The following is a 20,712-nucleotide window of genomic DNA, read 5'->3' as shown; positions in this document are numbered from 1 at the left end:
TACCTCGAGATTTAATATCCTGGCCACAACACAGATATCCCTCACTCTAACAACAAATCCCTGCAGGAGTGCACACATGACACCACCCTTCCCCGCATTTCCTTTGAGTCCTCAGTGTACCCCAGAGGCTAATAAATTCAAGCTCCAAACTGGGAGCAGAAGCACACTCCAAAACTGTTGTGAACACTCAGACACAGCCTTATCAACTGTCTTTCCCTACCCCGCTTCCTGGTGTCTTGATGGCTTCCCAACTTAATCATCCTCACTTGTCATAAATTTCATTTTGAATAGATGGAGGAATCACAATCTGATGCATCCACTCACTCTTAACTCACCGCCCCTGATACTGTGGTGTATCCCAAAAGGGCCCACACATTCAGATTTTGTGGGTAACACATTCAGATTTATTATTGAACACACTTGCTCTGGGTTTTGACCATTGAAGAACAAGAGAAAACAAATTCCACTCTGTTAGATATGCCAGCTTGTAAATGATGGTATCTCTGTCTTAACAGGTGGGAATACATGACTTTGCAAGTCCCCTGAGGACTTAGGGTCATCTTCCTAATTACCTTCATGCCTTTAAACTAATGGATGACTGGCAGGAACTCTGGGCAAAGCGTAGCAGATGAGACAATACTTGCTAGTTCTGAGCTAAAGACAGTGGAAGTAAGAATATGTATTCTCCATTTTAAGACATTTAAAACTAAATCTAACCCAGTGCTATTAAATACTTAACTAAAACAGGAAGAGGATGAAGAAGAAAGGACTGATACACAAAGGGAAAGTGGGTTTCCCTTAGCAGCACAAACACTGCTAGTTTTGATGTATTTATCAAAACAAGCTCAAGGATTCTAGGTGTGGAAGTGGCGTTTCCCCCTTTTCGTACACAAGGGCTGGAAGTTCTCCCCTGGCTGTTTCAGGCTGTGACTCTCTCATGGTTATAGTGCCCTCATTGGAGGCTTTCTTCAGTCATGGCTTTTTGCTGACACACTGCAGTCTATTGACTTTCTAGGGACGGAAATACAGGTGGTTTTGCCAATATGCCTTGCTAGAACCCAAGCCTTAGATCTATACCAGCTACTAATACATAGATACTCCATGGTTATTGGATTGGTGTTTAACTTCCCACCATTTGGACAATTCCAAAGCAGCAGTCCCTAAACTGGGCCTCACAAACTACACATAATCTAATCAACCCTTTTGACATTGCTCATGACCTTAGCAGCCTGCCACCACAGTGCTTTAGGTCACCAGGAAAAACAGCAGATAGTATTTCATGAAATACTGTTGCTGCACTGAATATTTTTTCACTCAATACTGTTGCCTATTGGCTAGCAAAGACAGAAGTCTACCAGCATAGGTAGATTGCCAAATCCTGGGATTCCCGGGAAACATCCCAGTAGTCTTGGAGTCCAGCCTGCGCCTGGATAAATGCAATGTATTACAATCAACAGAGCACTTAATTAATGAATGCTGACACTGTACCTTCCGTGGAACAAACAAAGAGGAAAGCATGGCCCTCTGCCCAAGGAGCTTACAGTCTAACTGAGACTAGCAATACAAATCAGACATACAAGACTTGCAGAGGGAAGGCTGACTCCTCAGCTTTCCCTTTGTTTTATTTAATACAGACACAGACAGTGGCAGCAGAAAGTAAAGCATCTCTCTCCAGGACCCCATAGCTTTTCTCATCCTCCTCTCCATAAGCAAGTTTAGATTTTGTCTTCCCTTCATCTTCCTGCTCTCTCCCTGGGTACACATGCCTCTCTTCACATAAGTTCTTCTTGATTTAAACCCTTTTTTTTTTTCTTTTTTTTTTTTTTTCAGCCTTTCACATTTAGTTCTACGAACTCAAAACATGTCCCTCCATAAGTAGATCATCTCGCCCCCTTCCCTCACTTGACCTACGTCATCTACCTGCCTGGTTCAAACACTTTCACATATTTAGATCAAAAGCTCATCCATCCCACCACTCTAAGGTCTTTTCTTCCGTGTCCTACAACTCCTAATAAGCCCTGCAAAGATTGTAGGCTGTTATATCCTCTGCCCACACAAGATCCCATCTCTCTTCATCCCATCTGAACTCTTCCATTTCCATCAAGATCACGAGAACCTGTCAAGTAAAATCACACTCTTAGACAAAGCGCTTAGACCCTGAGGACTGGATGCAGGAAGAACTGTTAACATCTACAGATGGTAGGGATATGAATAAAGTCCTTCATGCAGAGTAAGTTGTATACCACAGGAATTATTCTGGATCTCTTCACTGTTTATACTATAAGACCATGAAACACACGTAGTCTATAAACGTATCATGTACAAATGTAGATCACAACTCAAAACCAAGTACCTTCCCACCTCCAAAGCACGTTATTTTGGGGACTAGCATTTGTTGCATTGTTGTCTCCCTTTGTGAAAAGCCAAGAATTCATCATCAGTCTAAATCCCTCCAGCTTTTCTGTTTCCATTCCTCCTTCATTTCCTTTAAAATACTCTCCCCTCAGCCAAAGCGCTACTTAGTTTTCACTGTTTATTTTGCTGAGAAATTTAAACATATTGAAAAAGAACTGTAATAAGGCTCTTAAAGATTTTAGACCTGAATAAGTGACACACACAAACTCCTCTTTCCTGCAGTTCAGAAAATTGTATTACTATGCACAATATTGTCAGTATCCTCTCTCCTATTACAACTGACACAAGGAAGTTGAAATATCTACTTCATGCTGTTGAGAAGCGGACAGAACTGAAGGAAATATAGCAAAAAGAAAGACAGAAAAAAAAATGCAACAAAACCAAACCAGAAGTGAAGATATTTTTAAAGCACTTACCCAGCATCAGTGCTATTGCCACACAGTAACACATCTTCAGTACCATTTTTTATGAAATAGTTCACTGCAACAGAAACAGAGAAATGTTTTTTTAACAAGTACATTCTGGGAATGATAACATTCACAAATATCACCCACCAACCAGCATATGTAAGTGGGACAGTAATTGGGAGATGAATGGCATGTTTTTACTTTGTTTTGCAAATTTTAACTTTTATAAATTGAAAAAACAAACACATTTTTTCAAAGCCCTTTAGGCACTTGCTGTTTGTATTCCCAATCTGACCAGTTTCATAAGGTGGCAGCAGGGCTGTGGGCAATGTTTGTAGGAAACATCATCTAGCCATGTCCCTGGCTTTTCTAACCAAGAACATTGTTACTGAACTCGCAATAGCACCATGGAGTGAAACCAAACCATAAGTGTGCCCATAACTTTTACACTCTACACCAACAAGATACATATTAATTGAAGTTTGTGACAGAAATTCCTTGACTCATAGGTTAAAAATGCAAGCACCTATAAGTCAAAACATAATAATGCTAACAAAGCAGCCCACTCCTCCAGTCTGGTGGATTCTGCTCAGCATAGAAAACATACAGTATAAAGCAAAATAAACAGAAAAAATGCACCCTGTTAAAGATCAAGCAAACAAGGAAGCATTCATAAATACAAATATTTATCAACACAGTCATCTGTAATGGTAATGTAGAGAGACAGACACTTCTCGAGGGAGATTCAGAGGAGCAAGCTAAATTTAAGTGCTCTGGATCATTCCCTGGTTGACTATCAATGAGGCTTAAGGAAATTAGCATCCCCAGGCTAATGAGAGCCTTTGTGTACACACTCCCTCTTCTATCTCCAGCCAACAAAGTCTAACATTGAGAGAAACATAACAGGAGGCCAACTTCTTCTAAAAATGATAAACAAAACCGATTTCCCAGAGAGTCTGAAGAAAAGAGAACTTCTAAGGAGGATCTCTAAAACCTGAATGGACAGCGTGGACGAACAAATAAAAGCATTGATCTAGAGAAATAATAATAGAAAAACAGAGGCCAGAAGCTGACTGACAGTGGGTAGACACACCAGTGTGCTTTGCTGCAGTACAGAGGATGCGATCTCCTGTTGACATAAGACATGATGGTGGCAGCCTTGCACAGCTGTTTGTGAGCACAGGGGCCTCTGCAGATGATGCTCAGAAGAGGTTCTCCATTCTAGGCTAACCCTCTGTTGTGACATGTTTTAAAAATCAAGAGTGACAGCTTATCCAGGCAGGCTATGCAAAGAATGCTCAATGGCACAAGCCACCGAACAGATGTGCTGTGGCTTTCTCAGTAAGCTGCGAGCAGTGGAAAAGCCCTGCCCTGTTGCATGCCAAGAGGGAATAACTGTCCATGAGCTTGTGGTTACAAGGGCACGTGATGATGTTCACAAGTTATCAGAGTCTATATCCTGCTCAGACTGTGTGCTTTTCTGCTTTGTCTTACACGTGGGCTTTCTATAGAAAGATCATGACTGACAGCAACACCCAGCTATTCAATACGGTTAAAGATCTGTGATCGATCACCACAGAAGGGGGAAGGATGCCGTGTCTTCCATCTCTTTTCACCCTCCACTTCTGCTGGTGAATGACATCTGCTTTTATCAGGACAGATGGTGTCTTATTTGGGATACATAGAGTTAGTGCCACAAACCCATCAGACTCTGGGCTATGGAGGAAATACAGCACAACCATGAGAGAAGAGGTGGACAAGCAACTCCAGAGGTTCTGCACCTTGCTGTGAAATGGTCACCACATGGGGTACCTTGAGTTTCACAAATGTGCATTTCTCCCTGGGAATTGGAACTTCTCATACTGCATATGCTAAGACCAAGAGGACCATAGAACTCTTATTGTGTATCGACCATTTTCTTCAAGGGATGACTGGAGCGCAGTGCTGGCTGAAGCCCAAACCAACACCTCAGGGCCATCCAAATTAGAAGATGAGAACAGAGTCAGAGCAGAGTAGTAAAGAGGAAAAGGAAACTGTGTGCCAACAAGAAATTAGAAATCTCAGGAACAGACAAAATTCTGTTGTCTGTTGCTGACTTAAGCATTTACATTTCTAAAACAAGCAATATGGCAGGTGCCAAAGAGCACTTTGAAATGCATGATGAGGAACCAGCGCGGAGATGATGCTGGGAGGGGGTATCTTCACCACAGAGTCTGTAACTGGGCAACCGAGTGTCACTGCCACCGTGCCAAACCTCAGCCTGAGGAAGAGCTGAATTGCTGATTCCCTACTGATAAATGAAGGGGGGATTAGAGTATTATACCCAGGGAGACAAATTGCTGTATTATCAAAAATGCGCACAACAATCAATTTGTCATTCAAAGCAAGTTGGTTTGGATTTCGATCAAGACGCCAGGCAATCAGAGGTCTTTAAGAAGCAAACAGTCATCACTCTTGCTTTTAAGCACAAACCACCTTGGTATCATATTAAGCCATGGCCTCAGCTTTCCAGCAGTTAACTCTGGCATCGACAAAGAGCATAAAAATCCTTCTTCATTTACGGTAGGATTTTCCCTCTGAAACATAGACTGCTCAAACTGATCAACACCACCTGAAAACACAATGAATTTTTTGTTGTCTTGGAAGATTACAATTAATTTTTGTTTTGTTTTGTCAGTTTTTTCACTGCAAAAGTTCAGCAGGTCCGTGGCAAGCAATATAGGAAAATGAAAGTGAAAAACAAAACTAAAAACCTACAGATTAGATTTTTTTCCCATTTTTTGAAGTAAAATCAACTGAAACAATGACATTCACATGCATGTGTGTGTACATAATCTTTATGGAAAATGCCATTCTTTCTGAAGGAAATTCTAATTTTTTTTCTACCAGCTTTACTAAAATGTTGATGTCAGTTTTAGTGTACACAGTGCCTTTTAGGAACTTTTCTACAGGAATTTCCAGATTAAGATAACGACTTGATCATATTAAAAGATTTTTTGAAAAACGGTCAGAAAAACACTGTATTCATATCAGTTTCTTGTCAGTCACACATTATTTACTCCATCGTTGTCAAACAAACTCATGACTTTTTCAATAATACAAAATATTTCTTGTCAGTAGTCAGCAGTCAAAACTCCTATAGAAATATGTTTTTTAATAACCAAATGCTATCTTCTCCAAAACATATGCATATTTGTGCCTTATAAATGCATACTAAGACCCTGTATCTCCCATGCTGCTGACATAGCATTACTTGTGTTAAGTTGATTCTGTTGCTATTAAATACGTGTATGATGATTCCATATGTTAGTGTCGTCTTCCCAGTGCCTGAGTTTTACAGGTGCTGAGTTCAGTGAAATAATCCTGTAAAGTCAGTGCTCACAAGCAGCTTCTTACCTTCTTACAGAGTTTTGTCTACCTGCAAAGTACAGTGAGATGATGCCAACTCCTTCAGCCAAAGTGGCTCAAGCACCAGCAACAGTAAAGATTTGACCCAAATCCACCACCCCGGCTGTGTATGGGGATGATGAAGCTCACACTACCATAATCTCACTGCAGCTAGCACTTGTGCCAGTTAGATGGGAAAACAGTAGAGGTTTACCTTCATCTACTATGAATCACATCTTCCTTGGCATTGACATTAACACACCTCTAGCATCAAAGAGGAAACAATCCTCTAATGAATTCCCTCACTTGTTTTCAGGAAGGGGTTAATAACAAATACACATTACATTATTATGTGGTAGGGACTACTGATGATTGTCTGTAGAAGTGACATGGAGCCCAGACAGCAAAACAGCACGACTATGTACTGGGGTAATCTCTGCTCTTCCCTATCACCAGCAAATGGATCTTACACTAAACACAGCCCAGGAAATAGCGTTCACTAATCCAGCTCGTAGTTACATTTACATCAACCCAAAGTAATTCAATCTCTCCAACATCCTCAGAGATCCTGCCTTTCTGGGGGTACCAAGAAGCTTGGTAGCAACCCTAATGATCAGTGGTCCCTCAAAGCTTAAGTTCGCAACAGCATTAGGAAGATGAAAATACATCATCCTGTTTTTACCTCCTATAACAACATGAGTTTCTGTGTCACCTGCAAGTCCATGCTCTGGCTCCTACACTGCTCAAAGCACACAGCCTTAACCCTAGTTTTAAAGTTGCTGTAAGCAAGAAGTGAGGAAATACACAAATTCCTCTAGACTATTTTTGCAATGTCTTCCTTCCAAAGTCAATTCTTCAAGCTTCTCACCATTTCTGCTGTTCCATTCTACATTTTTTCCCATTTATCAATATCTTTCAGGTTTATGCATTGCTCCCTTCCACAGCACGCTACTCTGACAAATCAAACATTCGCAAGGGCTCCACCTGTAAAGTTAATAAAAAAACATAGGAAGGCAAACTTCTTCAAAAAATAATTTCTTCTAATTAAAATGGTGTTCCAGCTTGTACTTTCCACACCTACATCACACCACAGAGCAGAAAGCCAGTGGGATATGTGGAGCTGCAGGGTAGAAGTCCTCCTCATTTCTGTGCAAAGGAAAGGAAATTTTCCGGTTCAGAAAGACTGAAAAGGTTAGAGTCAGCTTAGAAATCACAGTTTCTGAGTACAGCTTCTGTTCCTCCTTTGAAGACCCAACTGAAATTATATTTTGAGTCCTCTTGCAACAAATTCCTTTCAATTAAAAAAAAAAAAAACAACCAACACTATATATTATCACCCTTGCATAAAGAGCAACATTCAAATATCATTAGTCACTGCCCAGAGTAGAGTCCTCTGGCTGACTTTCTAACAAAAACTTCAGAGAGGTGTCTGTTATCTCAGACTATTTATTGCAGCCACACGGGTGCTCACTGCTTGGAGACTTTCCCCCTGAGCTGTGGCTGGCACAGAGCACTGACAGCCAGCAAACGTCCCGATTCCAAATGCAAAATGCAATTCAGAAAGCCCCATCACCTTACAGTTGTGATACGTGACACAGAAGCAAAATAGATAACACCCCCTCCTCGCCCTTTCGCCCACCGGCACAAACACACCGTACCTCCTGGCAATACATAATAATTAAAATGAGTCCTTGCTGCACTTGCTGTGTGCACACTGTGTCGCAAACGGTGAAGTCTCTAATAAATGAAATTGAGTTTGAAGATGAAAAACATGCCTCACAAAAGCGATGGAACAGGCTGTGTTAAGGGTATTATTAGGGGAGAATGCTTGGGAATAAATGGCACTGCCAGTTAGTTCTTCCCTGCTAAAAGGGGTTGCAAATAATTATAATAATCAGTTACTCTCCTGTTGCTCACCCCATGACAGGGGATCTGGCTCTCCTCTGCTGTCCCCTGGCATTTGCTGCTCCCAGCCCTTCTGCTGGGTTTGCAGGCTCTCGGGTGCTCTCCTCTCCCGAGTGTCACTGCCACCGTGCCAAACCTCAGCCTGAGGAAGAGCTGAATTGCTGATTCCCTACTGATAAATGAAGGGGGGATTAGAGTATTATACCCAGGGAGACAAATTGCTGTATTATCAAAAATGCGCACAACAATCAATTTGTCATTCAAAGCAAGTTGGTTTGGATTTCGATCAAGACGCCAGGCAATCAGAGGTCTTTAAGAAGCAAACAGTCATCACTCTTGCTTTTAAGCACAAACCACCTTGGTATCATATTAAGCCATGGCCTCAGCTTTCCAGCAGTTAACTCTGGCATCGACAAAGAGCATAAAAATCCTTCTTCATTTACGGTAGGATTTTCCCTCTGAAACATAGACTGCTCAAACTGATCAACACCACCTGAAAACACAATGAATTTTTTGTTGTCTTGGAAGATTACAATTAATTTTTGTTTTGTTTTGTCAGTTTTTTCACTGCAAAAGTTCAGCAGGTCCGTGGCAAGCAATATAGGAAAATGAAAGTGAAAAACAAAACTAAAAACCTACAGATTAGATTTTTTTCCCATTTTTTGAAGTAAAATCAACTGAAACAATGACATTCACATGCATGTGTGTGTACATAATCTTTATGGAAAATGCCATTCTTTCTGAAGGAAATTCTAATTTTTTTTCTACCAGCTTTACTAAAATGTTGATGTCAGTTTTAGTGTACACAGTGCCTTTTAGGAACTTTTCTACAGGAATTTCCAGATTAAGATAACGACTTGATCATATTAAAAGATTTTTTGAAAAACGGTCAGAAAAACACTGTATTCATATCAGTTTCTTGTCAGTCACACATTATTTACTCCATCGTTGTCAAACAAACTCATGACTTTTTCAATAATACAAAGTATTTCTTGTCAGTAGTCAGCAGTCAAAACTCCTATAGAAATATGTTTTTTAATAACCAAATGCTATCTTCTCCAAAACATATGCATATTTGTGCCTTATAAATGCATACTAAGACCCTGTATCTCCCATGCTGCTGACATAGCATTACTTGTGTTAAGTTGATTCTGTTGCTATTAAATACGTGTATGATGATTCCATATGTTAGTGTCGTCTTCCCAGTGCCTGAGTTTTACAGGTGCTGAGTTCAGTGAAATAATCCTGTAAAGTCAGTGCTCACAAGCAGCTTCTTACCTTCTTACAGAGTTTTGTCTACCTGCAAAGTACAGTGAGATGATGCCAACTCCTTCAGCCAAAGTGGCTCAAGCACCAGCAACAGTAAAGATTTGACCCAAATCCACCACCCCGGCTGTGTATGGGGATGATGAAGCTCACACTACCATAATCTCACTGCAGCTAGCACTTGTGCCAGTTAGATGGGAAAACAGTAGAGGTTTACCTTCATCTACTATGAATCACATCTTCCTTGGCATTGACATTAACACACCTCTAGCATCAAAGAGGAAACAATCCTCTAATGAATTCCCTCACTTGTTTTCAGGAAGGGGTTAATAACAAATACACATTACATTATTATGTGGTAGGGACTACTGATGATTGTCTGTAGAAGTGACATGGAGCCCAGACAGCAAAACAGCACGACTATGTACTGGGGTAATCTCTGCTCTTCCCTATCACCAGCAAATGGATCTTACACTAAACACAGCCCAGGAAATAGCGTTCACTAATCCAGCTCGTAGTTACATTTACATCAACCCAAAGTAATTCAATCTCTCCAACATCCTCAGAGATCCTGCCTTTCTGGGGGTACCAAGAAGCTTGGTAGCAACCCTAATGATCAGTGGTCCCTCAAAGCTTAAGTTCGCAACAGCATTAGGAAGATGAAAATACATCATCCTGTTTTTACCTCCTATAACAACATGAGTTTCTGTGTCACCTGCAAGTCCATGCTCTGGCTCCTACACTGCTCAAAGCACACAGCCTTAACCCTAGTTTTAAAGTTGCTGTAAGCAAGAAGTGAGGAAATACACAAATTCCTCTAGACTATTTTTGCAATGTCTTCCTTCCAAAGTCAATTCTTCAAGCTTCTCACCATTTCTGCTGTTCCATTCTACATTTTTTCCCATTTATCAATATCTTTCAGGTTTATGCATTGCTCCCTTCCACAGCACGCTACTCTGACAAATCAAACATTCGCAAGGGCTCCACCTGTAAAGTTAATAAAAAAACATAGGAAGGCAAACTTCTTCAAAAAATAATTTCTTCTAATTAAAATGGTGTTCCAGCTTGTACTTTCCACACCTACATCACACCACAGAGCAGAAAGCCAGTGGGATATGTGGAGCTGCAGGGTAGAAGTCCTCCTCATTTCTGTGCAAAGGAAAGGAAAGTTTCCGGTTCAGAAAGACTGAAAAGGTTAGAGTCAGCTTAGAAATCACAGTTTCTGAGTACAGCTTCTGTTCCTCCTTTGAAGACCCAACTGAAATTATATTTTGAGTCCTCTTGCAACAAATTCCTTTCAATTAAAAAAAAAAAACAAACAACCAACACTATATATTATCACCCTTGCATAAAGAGCAACATTCAAATATCATTAGTCACTGCCCAGAGTAGAGTCCTCTGGCTGACTTTCTAACAAAAACTTCAGAGAGGTGTCTGTTATCTCAGACTATTTATTGCAGCCACACGGGTGCTCACTGCTTGGAGACTTTCCCCCTGAGCTGTGGCTGGCACAGAGCACTGACAGCCAGCAAACGTCCCGATTCCAAATGCAAAATGCAATTCAGAAAGCCCCATCACCTTACAGTTGTGATACGTGACACAGAAGCAAAATAGATAACACCCCCTCCTCGCCCTTTCGCCCACCGGCACAAACACACCGTACCTCCTGGCAATACATAATAATTAAAATGAGTCCTTGCTGCACTTGCTGTGTGCACACTGTGTCGCAAACGGTGAAGTCTCTAATAAATGAAATTGAGTTTGAAGATGAAAAACATGCCTCACAAAAGCGATGGAACAGGCTGTGTTAAGGGTATTATTAGGGGAGAATGCTTGGGAATAAATGGCACTGCCAGTTAGTTCTTCCCTGCTAAAAGGGGTTGCAAATAATTATAATAATCAGTTACTCTCCTGTTGCTCACCCCATGACAGGGGATCTGGCTCTCCTCTGCTGTCCCCTGGCATTTGCTGCTCCCAGCCCTTCTGCTGGGTTTGCAGGCTCTCGGGTGCTCTCCTCTCCCTTCTTGCTTCCCACCCTTCCCTCCCTCTTCCCCTGGGCACTCGTTTCTGGCCCAGCTCTCACCTGACACCTTACCCCATAATAGTCTGGAAGGACATTTTCAAAATTTCAGTTAAAAAAGGAACAGGAGGAGTTAATTGTGAAGATGGTTGGGTGGGTAGAAGGGGCAGAAATCAAGGGGACAACTTTTTTTTGGAGAATCATATGTGCAGCATTGGCTAACATGTGACTTTAGGGTAACTGCAGCCCTGAATTCTGGGCATGAGCTGTCCTGCAGGAGATATGGAAGGGCAGAGAGGAGGTAGTAGAAAGCCATACAACAAGGTGCTGGGAGGAAAGCAGTCTCCTTAAGCTCAAGTGTCTCTGGTAGGTTCCTATCAATACTTCTCCCCAGGCTTGACACAAGCCAAAGAAGCAATTTCCCAGCCAGGGCTCAGCAGTCATGATAGCACAGAAAAGCACATGTCCAATTTCAATAGAACAGTGAAAAATAAAATATCACTAAAAATATCCATCAAGCCCTCTGCTAGATGGCTCCTGTACACTAGGAAGAGGCTCTGAAAAGCTCAAAGATCCACAGTACTTGGTTCATGCTGCCTGTATGGTCTGAGGGAAGGAAAAACACATCAGGCGGGATGGAAAAGCACATCAGGAGCATTAGGAGCTGCAGACCGTAGGGGAGTGGAGAATTTAGATGCTGTCAAATTGGCTTGGGGACCATGCCAAGTCCATGAGCATCCCCCAGGAAGACGAGACAGGAGACAATGAATAGCAATAAATACACATGCTGGCTTTTAAACATCTTCAGATAATCTCCTTCCGTGTCTCTGCGCCTGACCAGTCACACAGACCCATGCTCTTTGGGATGTAGGCTGCATAGCACGTAACTAAAAGCCTATTTAGTACCACTTGTTTAGACATATGCTTCCCATGAATAGGCAGCAAAATGCTGAAGTGTGCTCTCTGGAAGTTTTGTAGAGGTTTTGTGGCGGTTTTTTGTATGTTTGACACAAAAGAATTAAAATCAAAAGCTGCTACAAGGGTCGAATGCATTTGTGATTACAGACAGATGCCAGAAAAATAGAAGAAAATACTCCTGCTTGTACTGTGATAAAGAAAACAAATGAATGTGATCAAAAACTGACTAAGAGACAGAAGACAAAGGTTAAGATTAAAAGTCAATGTGCAGTATCTCTGCAGGCTAACAAAGGGCTGTATCTGCACCACTTTATTACATTTATAAGTACAAGGGAAAGAAAGGGTGACCAGAGAGGTGACAAAATCTACTATACACAGTATTTTCCAGGTAAATCAAGTCGGAGGCCAGAACTGGATAAGGACCACTAGAGATGCCTATTCCATTTAAAAAAAACAACCAAACAAAAAAAAAAACCAAACAAAAAACAGTAGATAAATGCAAAGTGAGATATTATGTTGTAGAACCTGAAAAAAAGCAGGGAAGGAGAAAATCTCACCCACCCATAACGATGCCAAGTTTTGAATTCCTTATATCAGTTCAGGTAAGAAATATGGAATTTTTTTTAGGGATCCTTAGCAAACACTTTTATATAATACAAAGCTCTGATCAAAGAAAAGTGTCATATTGAGATGCAGAAGGAACAGGATGGAGTACTCTTCAGGTAACAACCTATAAACCAGTGGCTTGTCTCATGCAGTTCTGCTTAATATCTTTATCAATGACCTGGATGAGGGGATCGAATTCAAGTCAGAGGCCGGGACTGAATAAGGACCACTAGAGATGCCTATTCCATTTAAAAAAAACAACCAAACAAAAAAAAAAACCAAACAAAAAACAGTAGATAAATGCAAAGTGAGATATTATGTTGTAGAACCTGAAACAAAGCAGGGAAGGAGAAAATCTCACCCACCCATAACGATGCCAAGTTTTGAATTCCTTATATCAGTTCAGGTAAGAAATATGGAATTTTTTTTAGGGATCCTTAGCAAACACTTTTATATAATACAAAGCTCTGATCAAAGAAAAGTGTCATATTGAGATGCAGAAGGAACAGGATGGAGTACTCTTCAGGTAACAACCTATAAACCAGTGGCTTGTCTCATGCAGCTCTGCTTAATATCTTTATCAATGACCTGGATGAGGGGATCGAATGCACCCTCAGTTTGCAGACCACACCAAGTTGGTGGCAGTGTTCTGATCTGATTGAGGGTAGAAAGGTTCTGGACAGCCTGGATCAATGGGCCAAGGCCAGTGGTACCAGGTTCAACAAGGCCAGGTGCTGGGTCCTGCACTTGGGTCACAAAAATCCCATGCAGCGCTACAGGCTTGGGGAAGAGTGGCTAGAAAGCTGTCGGGTAGATAAGGACCTGGGGGTGTTGGTCAACAGCCACCTGAATATGAGCCAGCAGTGTGCCCAGGTGGCCAAGAAGGCCAATAGCATCCTGGCTTGTATCAGGAATTGTGTGGCCAGTAGGACTGGGGCAGTGATCGTGCCCCTGTACTCGGCACTGGTGAGGTCCCACCTCAAGTGCTGTGTTCAGTTTTGGGTCCCTCGCTACAGGAAAGATTGAGGTATTGGAGCATGTCCAGAGAAGGGCAATGAAGCTGGTGAGAGGTTGGAGCACAAGTCTTATTAGGAGCTGCTGAGGGAGCTGGGGGTGTTCAGGCTGGAGAAAAGGAGGCTGAGGGGAGACCTTCTCGCTCTCTAGAACTCCCTGAAATGAGGTTGTAGCGAGGGGGAGGTCAGTCTCTTCTCCCAAGTAACAGGCAATAGGACAAGAGGAAATGGCTTCAAGTTGCACCAAGGGAGGTTAAGATTGGGTATTAGGAAAAAATTCTTCACTGAAAGGGTTGTCAACATTGGAACAGGCTGCCCAGGGAAGTGGTTGAGTCACCATCCCTGGAGGTATTTAAAAGCCATGTGGATGTGGTGCTGAGGGACATAGTTTAGTGGTGGGCTTGGCAGTGCTAGGTTTATGGCTGGATTCAATGATTTTAAAGTCTTTTCCAGCCTAAATGACTCTATGATTCTGTGATCCAGAAGACAGACCACAGCATTGTTTTCAATAAGGTAACTGCTGGGCTGCAGGGTATTGAGAAGTGGGTAATGAGAATGACTGGGAAAAGTTTAATAAGAAGAGCAATTGGAAAATTGAGATCTTTTATCTTAGAAAAGAGGTGACTATCTGAGTCAAAAATAGCATGCATTCTGGAAAATCAGAAGAGAGAGCTTTGTGCGCTCCTGGTCACAGAACGTGATAACAATGTTTCTTGCCTTAAGAAAATGGAGGGGTAAAAAGAGAAAAAAAAAAAAAAAAAAAGAAAACAATTCAAACCTAAAGATAAAGGAAATATTTTCACTACACTTGCCATTTCAACTGCTGAAGCTACTGCTGCAGGCTGCCCCTGTGGCCAAAACATTCAAAAAGAGATTTTTTGCTTACACAGATAAGGATATCCAGAATTATAACAGTAAATGTTAATAAAAATTTAGAAGAGTATCTATACTTCAGGCTGTATTAATTTCTTCTGGAACATGAGGAGCTGCTCTGTGTCACAGACAGATGCTGCTGTAGGTAACCAAGGCCAGATTGAGCCTGGCAATTCCCATATTGCATCTCCATCTCACTTAGCTAAATCCAGTGTTGATGAAAAATATCAGGAGAAAATATTTTTTTACTTATTCCTCACAACCAGTGCGATTAGGGAAAGCAGCAATGCAAACCATTATCTGCCAATGGGCTCATGGTGCACCTGAGATGACTGTTTAGCATTAAAAGCAAAAGCTACCTCTTCTCTTTGCAAGGCATGTTGTTGCCGAACCCAGAGCGAGCAGAAGTGTATGGATAGGCTCCAAAGGGCACAGACAAGGTCCTTTCAAATGCATATCACTGTGCAAATCAAGTGGTATATTAGCTCAGTAGTTTATGAACAATTTGAAGGTGCAGGAAAACTCTGAAACTGTTCAGTCTGAATCTTCTGTGGCAGATCTGTCCTCTACTAGATTTGTCCTCTCTGTGAGCAGTAAAGCAATGATAAGAGCAAAAGAAAAGTACCTGGGGGACAAATCCTCCTGTTTTACAAACTGTTCCAAGATAAGAACTTACTTTTTCAACACAAGGCCAAAACAAATCCTATTGAATGGTTGGGAAGAGACTGTGTTGGATTCAACTCTACCAATTCCTACAATTTTCTGATCCTTGCACTTCTGCTGTGCCTTTCTTTTTCTATTTAGCTTAAAACACTGAAGTGCACAGGTACAATACCCATGTTAATAACACATCAGAGCATTAAGGTTTGAGCATTTATGAAGCCATTTATCAAAAGATCCACAGCACCCGAACAAAGCCACAACATTTACAGTTAACGGTAGAGTAACGTGAATAGATTCCCCGCTGACAAGCACAGTCTGAAAGCCCAGAGAGGTTCTTTGTCTTAATCATTGGTTCACATACAATCATACATAATAAAAACACCTATTCCAATCTCAAACTGATTTATTGCTTCCCTCTTTCCTCCCACCCCCATAATTACTCATCAAACACTCACTGTCTTCTATTACCACCTCAGACAACACCTCAAACGCTTCAGCTCTCCCCAAACTTGCTACATTTATTATCTTATTTGGACATTGTTATTTTCTATACAGTTTCAGAATATCTGTTCATGCGGTTCCATTTCAGTGGTTCTGAAAGCAAAAATTAAGCAATTCATCAGGCAGAGCTAACTATCAGGCACAGAGCTGAGAGAAGATATATACACACACACACGCATCTATATATACACATACATTTCTGTGCATTCACAGATATATACCTCAACATCCACATCCATTTATTTCAACAGTGTATTGCACCTAGGACATAAAGGATGTGGAAAGGCTCTAGAATTATTTCTCATGGGTCTGAAACTGCTCTTGATTTATCAGCTCTGAGCAACCAGACTGGCTCTGATTGCATTCACACCATGCACAAGACCAGTTGCTTCCCACAAGCCTGTTATCCCTTCTCAAGTACCAAAGACGACCACGGTTTGGATGAGTATCACATCAATGTTCAGCAAGTTGTTTTGCAACCAAAGGTCATCTACGTAGAGCACTCACATTCCTCATTCTTAAGCATTTTACATGGCTGGTTTAGTTGGATCATCTCCCAGGGCTGGCTAGTACGATTAAGGGATAGAAAATGAAACAGGCTCCTCCAGAGGCCACCTCAGAAAATTCCTTCTCCGAGTCACTCCTATTACTTTGTTGGATGAAATTGGGAGCTGGAAAGACTAGGTACCTAAAATAAGAACCTCAACTTAATGTATTTTATATATCTTTCTAAATATAGAACCTGAAACAACCATAAGTCTCCCAGGTCTAATTGGAGATGACAAAACAGATAGTACATTTATATTTATCTGGATTTTTTTCCTTTTAATTAAAGCTTTTTTTCCTCCAGACCTTTGGTAACTACACAGTTTGACTTCAGAAGAAGAGAAAAATCATTGCCATGAAATGAATACCGGAAACATGCCTGGAATTAAAAAATAACAACCCTGAAATCCCTCTCTTAAGCTATAAAAATAGCAGTTATTCCTGCCAGTTAAAGGTTAATAAAGCTTAAGCATTCTTTTATTTTATTTTTATTTTTTATTTCAATAGCTTGGACAGGATTATCTAAAGGAAATTACAGGTTTTATTTTACCTGTAATAAGGGTAAAATAAACTGGTTTTGAGAGAAAGCATATATAGAATACTTTGCAAACAAGACCATTTCAGAGTGTCCTAAGTAGAGTACTTAAAGAAAAGGAAAATACTGGGGTTTGAGACTATAATTTCAAAAGTGATTTTATAATAATTTTACTATATTTTTAAGGTTTATTTCTTACACGTTTTTTTTTTCTTATGTAGTCAGCCCTTACATTGAGCTGTGCTCTACAAAAGAACACACTATTTAAACTCAGATTTCTACTTACTCTTACTGACTAGTCAATAATCCATTTTAGTAATGGAATACATAAATGACATTAAAGATTCTACAATCACCAGCCACATGAATCAACTACACTCAGTCCATTGGTACATCTTTTCTCTCTCTAAGCCAGTGACATATCTGACATCATATACCTTTCAATCCACTTTAAATCACACATTCATAAAGCTTCACTTCATCAAATACATCTTTATTTAAACACCCCAACCTAAGACAGGCTTTCAAGCATGCTATTTGCAGCTGATTTCCTAGAAATCTTTACAGGTATTGGAATTAAGCTTGCAGTTTTTCAATCAGCTGGTATTTCTAAACTATTACCTCTCCTAAAGACAACCGACAGCTCAATAACTTTGATATTGATATATCGATCCCATCATTTTCTTAATGCTATGGATATAAACTATCACTATTTTCTACCTTTTCTTTCTTTATTTTATTTTTATATATGTGCACTGTGCTGCATCTACAGCTCCAGATTCCAAGGTTTGTTATTATTAATGTCTAAAAATAATCTTCCTTGGGCTTATTGATTGCAGTCCCTTACCAAATCTAGAATTGCAGGTAGGAAAATAATTACTTACCAGTAATCAATGTTTTCCTACATGAATGAGCTGTGCCTCCATTTTAACTTTACCAGTGGCACCTGACATCAAAAATTCTTTGGCTTGATTCTATCTAATCCTCAGCTGTCCCCCATCCCACACTCCATTCACACAGACAAAGAACAGTCCTACAGAAGAGTCTGAGCTACTTTGATGAGCTACTTCTGCCTTGATCTTCCTTTCCCCCTTCCTAAGTTTGCAGTGGTAAGAATTACTCATGGGAGGCAAAACCATGGAATAACTTTTCTGATAGGCCTTCTTCTTAGAGGTTGGTGTGTGAATTGTGAAGACTTAGACTCATTTAAATTTTTGGAAAGAATAAGAAAATTCTCCTGTTCACCCTGAGATAGATGTGCCCACCAAAAGGCAGATTTTAGACCTGTATCTCCCCTGTGAGTTGAGGAGAGACTAAGCAGGTATCTCACCTTACCATGACTGCTGCTCCCAGTAATTAAGCTAAGAAACCAGAGGCACCTGCAGTAGCTTAAATGAAGTTTCTTTCACAGAATAGAGCTTTTAATGACGATGCCAAGAAAGTCCCCTTCTTGACAGTCTGATCAGGAATATTCAATGTCACTTTTGTATGCTAGGACTTAGTAATTAGTGAAGCTAAATGGAAGAGATCTCTCAGTGTGGGTTTTCCCACAGAATCCCCATGCTTAAGGGCTTTGTCCCTTGCTCCCCAAGTTACCTGGCACTTCCTCCAGCTGCAGGAGCCTCTGAAACAACTGAAAGAACAAGCAAAGTATTGGGTGGGAAGGTTGGAAATCCTCACTCCTTATGGGATTTAGTTTATATTATCATCTCATGGCAGATGCATAAAAGGAGGAGGAAACCCAGTAATTCTTGACAACACTAGCAACCCTGCAACGTAGGGTTGACAAGTTCATGCAAGCAAAATTAAGTATCAGCTGAAGGCCTGAAAGGGGAGGTAGTGGGGACTGACTGCTTATGGATCTGTCATGCACAGAAATGGACCTTTTCGGTTTTTGTTTTTTTTTTCAAATTTAGGAAAAAAAAAAAAAAGGTTTCTCTTCTGCCACCACAGTTTCTACCACCACTAGTGCTGGTACACTGCCTTTACGGGTGGTGGAGACAGGCACAGGGGTAGCAGAAGGGCCAGGCAGCACCTGCACCATTAGCCAAGACAGTTGTGGTGACCACAGCGGAAGGGCAGGAGAGTTCATGGGGGTCTTGAGAGTGTAGCTTATGGAAGGAGTTCCTGAACCCTGGGGACATGGTGGTTATTTCCTCAGGGATCAACAAAAACTTAAGTGTTACCACATAACTGTGGTTAAGCCAATGATGATGAAAACAAAGTTTATAAACTGACTTTTTTCCCCATCTATAAATTCAAAACAAGAGGATTGAGAAGACAGATGAGAAAAAACTTCCTGCCTGGGGGCTGAAAGGAACTAAAGAAAGAGGATATAATTTGGTCTGGATACCAAGTCAGTTTTGGATAAAAAAGCAGAGCTGAAGCTATTCCAGGTCTTCTACAAAACCAAAATGTCTCCTGTACCAAGTGCCTGTGGCACACAGTCATCTCAAGCTAAAAAGGGCTGGAAAGACTGAAAACCCAGTTCTTATCTTTCTTTGCACGTCATGACTAAGGCTCTCAGCTATTTCCTCTGCAGCACCAGGCAATTCTTCACTGTATTACCCTTTTAAGGGGTTTCAGTCATTTTTGTTTTTCCCTTCATGCAAAAAAGGTTCAAAAGCACGAGAGGAGGCTGATGCCATTTCAGAGACTCCCTGCTGTCCTTTAAAACATTTTAAACTCTCTCAAAGAATCCAAAGAAAACTTTTGCTCTCCAAGAAGCAGAACTGGCATGTCACCCTATTGTGATCCTCTGTTTTGGTGTCCTGATGATCAGAATTAACAATTGGTTTTTCCAATTTTGCTTTTGAGTGGTTTTCTCTCCTTTATTTCTTCACATCCCTATTTCTTTTTTAAGTAGTATTACCAATCTCTGACAGTACTGCAGGTTTCTGTTTTCTGTTTTTCAGATTAGTATCCCTGCTCCAAACTAAATGACTCAGCCACATTGGCTTTGAAGTCTCCAAAGAGCTTTTCTAATTGTCTGTGCTCCCTTCGAGTGAACTCTACTATCTCAACATGTTGGCCAATTTTCTTCTCTAGTTCTTCTTCAGAATAAACACTGACACTACTCTATTTCTTAATATATTCCTCTTTTTATCTAATTTGGTCTGCCTACACTTTAATCTAACTGTACGTATTGCTTAATTCCCTGTGGTACTTGAAATTCGGACTGTTATTAAATTGTGGTCAGTAGTACTCTGCTAAACAGTCACTTCATTTCACCATAATACTTATGCAAAATTAACTATAAAGCACTATCCCTGCTAGTTACAAAATGAGCCAGTCCTTCCATTTCTGAATTGCTTTAGTGCAGTATTCAACATTAAATGAAAATCCTACTAAATATTGTTCTCCCTAGCCTAATAGCTAAGCCACCTTCTCCAGCATTTCGAGGAACATTTCATTATTCTTATTCAGATGTCAGTACATTTTTCCTATAAATATACTTTTCTTCTAGTTCTTCAGTGGCCTGCTGCACTGACTCAACACTTCAACCATTTAAATTATTTTTGTGCATCCACCATAACTGATGGCTGTTTGCCATAATGCACCGTGTCTTTATTTTCAGATATTATGAAAACATTCATTGATATTATTATTACTTACTATTAATACCACATGGTCAAACTGTAATTCACTTTAATCCAT

General features: G+C 40.6%; 1 protein-coding gene across 4 annotated transcripts in view; it reads right to left on the bottom strand.

Moving 5' to 3' along the window:
- LOC106889728 (sodium channel protein type 5 subunit alpha-like) overlaps positions 1 to 20,712 on the bottom strand; it is a 214,053-nt gene that overhangs the window by 128,278 nt on the left and 65,063 nt on the right. For all 4 annotated transcript variants that reach the window (XM_014945075.1, XM_014945076.1, XM_014945077.1 and 1 more), the window contains exon 8: positions 2,832 to 2,895. In XM_014945075.1, coding sequence (XP_014800561.1) covers positions 2,832 to 2,895 — 64 coding nt within the window. The remainder of the gene's footprint in view (positions 1 to 2,831; positions 2,896 to 20,712) is intronic.

This window comes from Calidris pugnax, unplaced genomic scaffold (assembly GCF_001431845.1).
Source record: "Calidris pugnax isolate Ruff unplaced genomic scaffold, ASM143184v1 scaffold54, whole genome shotgun sequence".
Taxonomy (NCBI): domain Eukaryota; kingdom Metazoa; phylum Chordata; class Aves; order Charadriiformes; family Scolopacidae; genus Calidris; species Calidris pugnax.
This window is presented reverse-complemented; position numbering and strand designations above follow the sequence as displayed.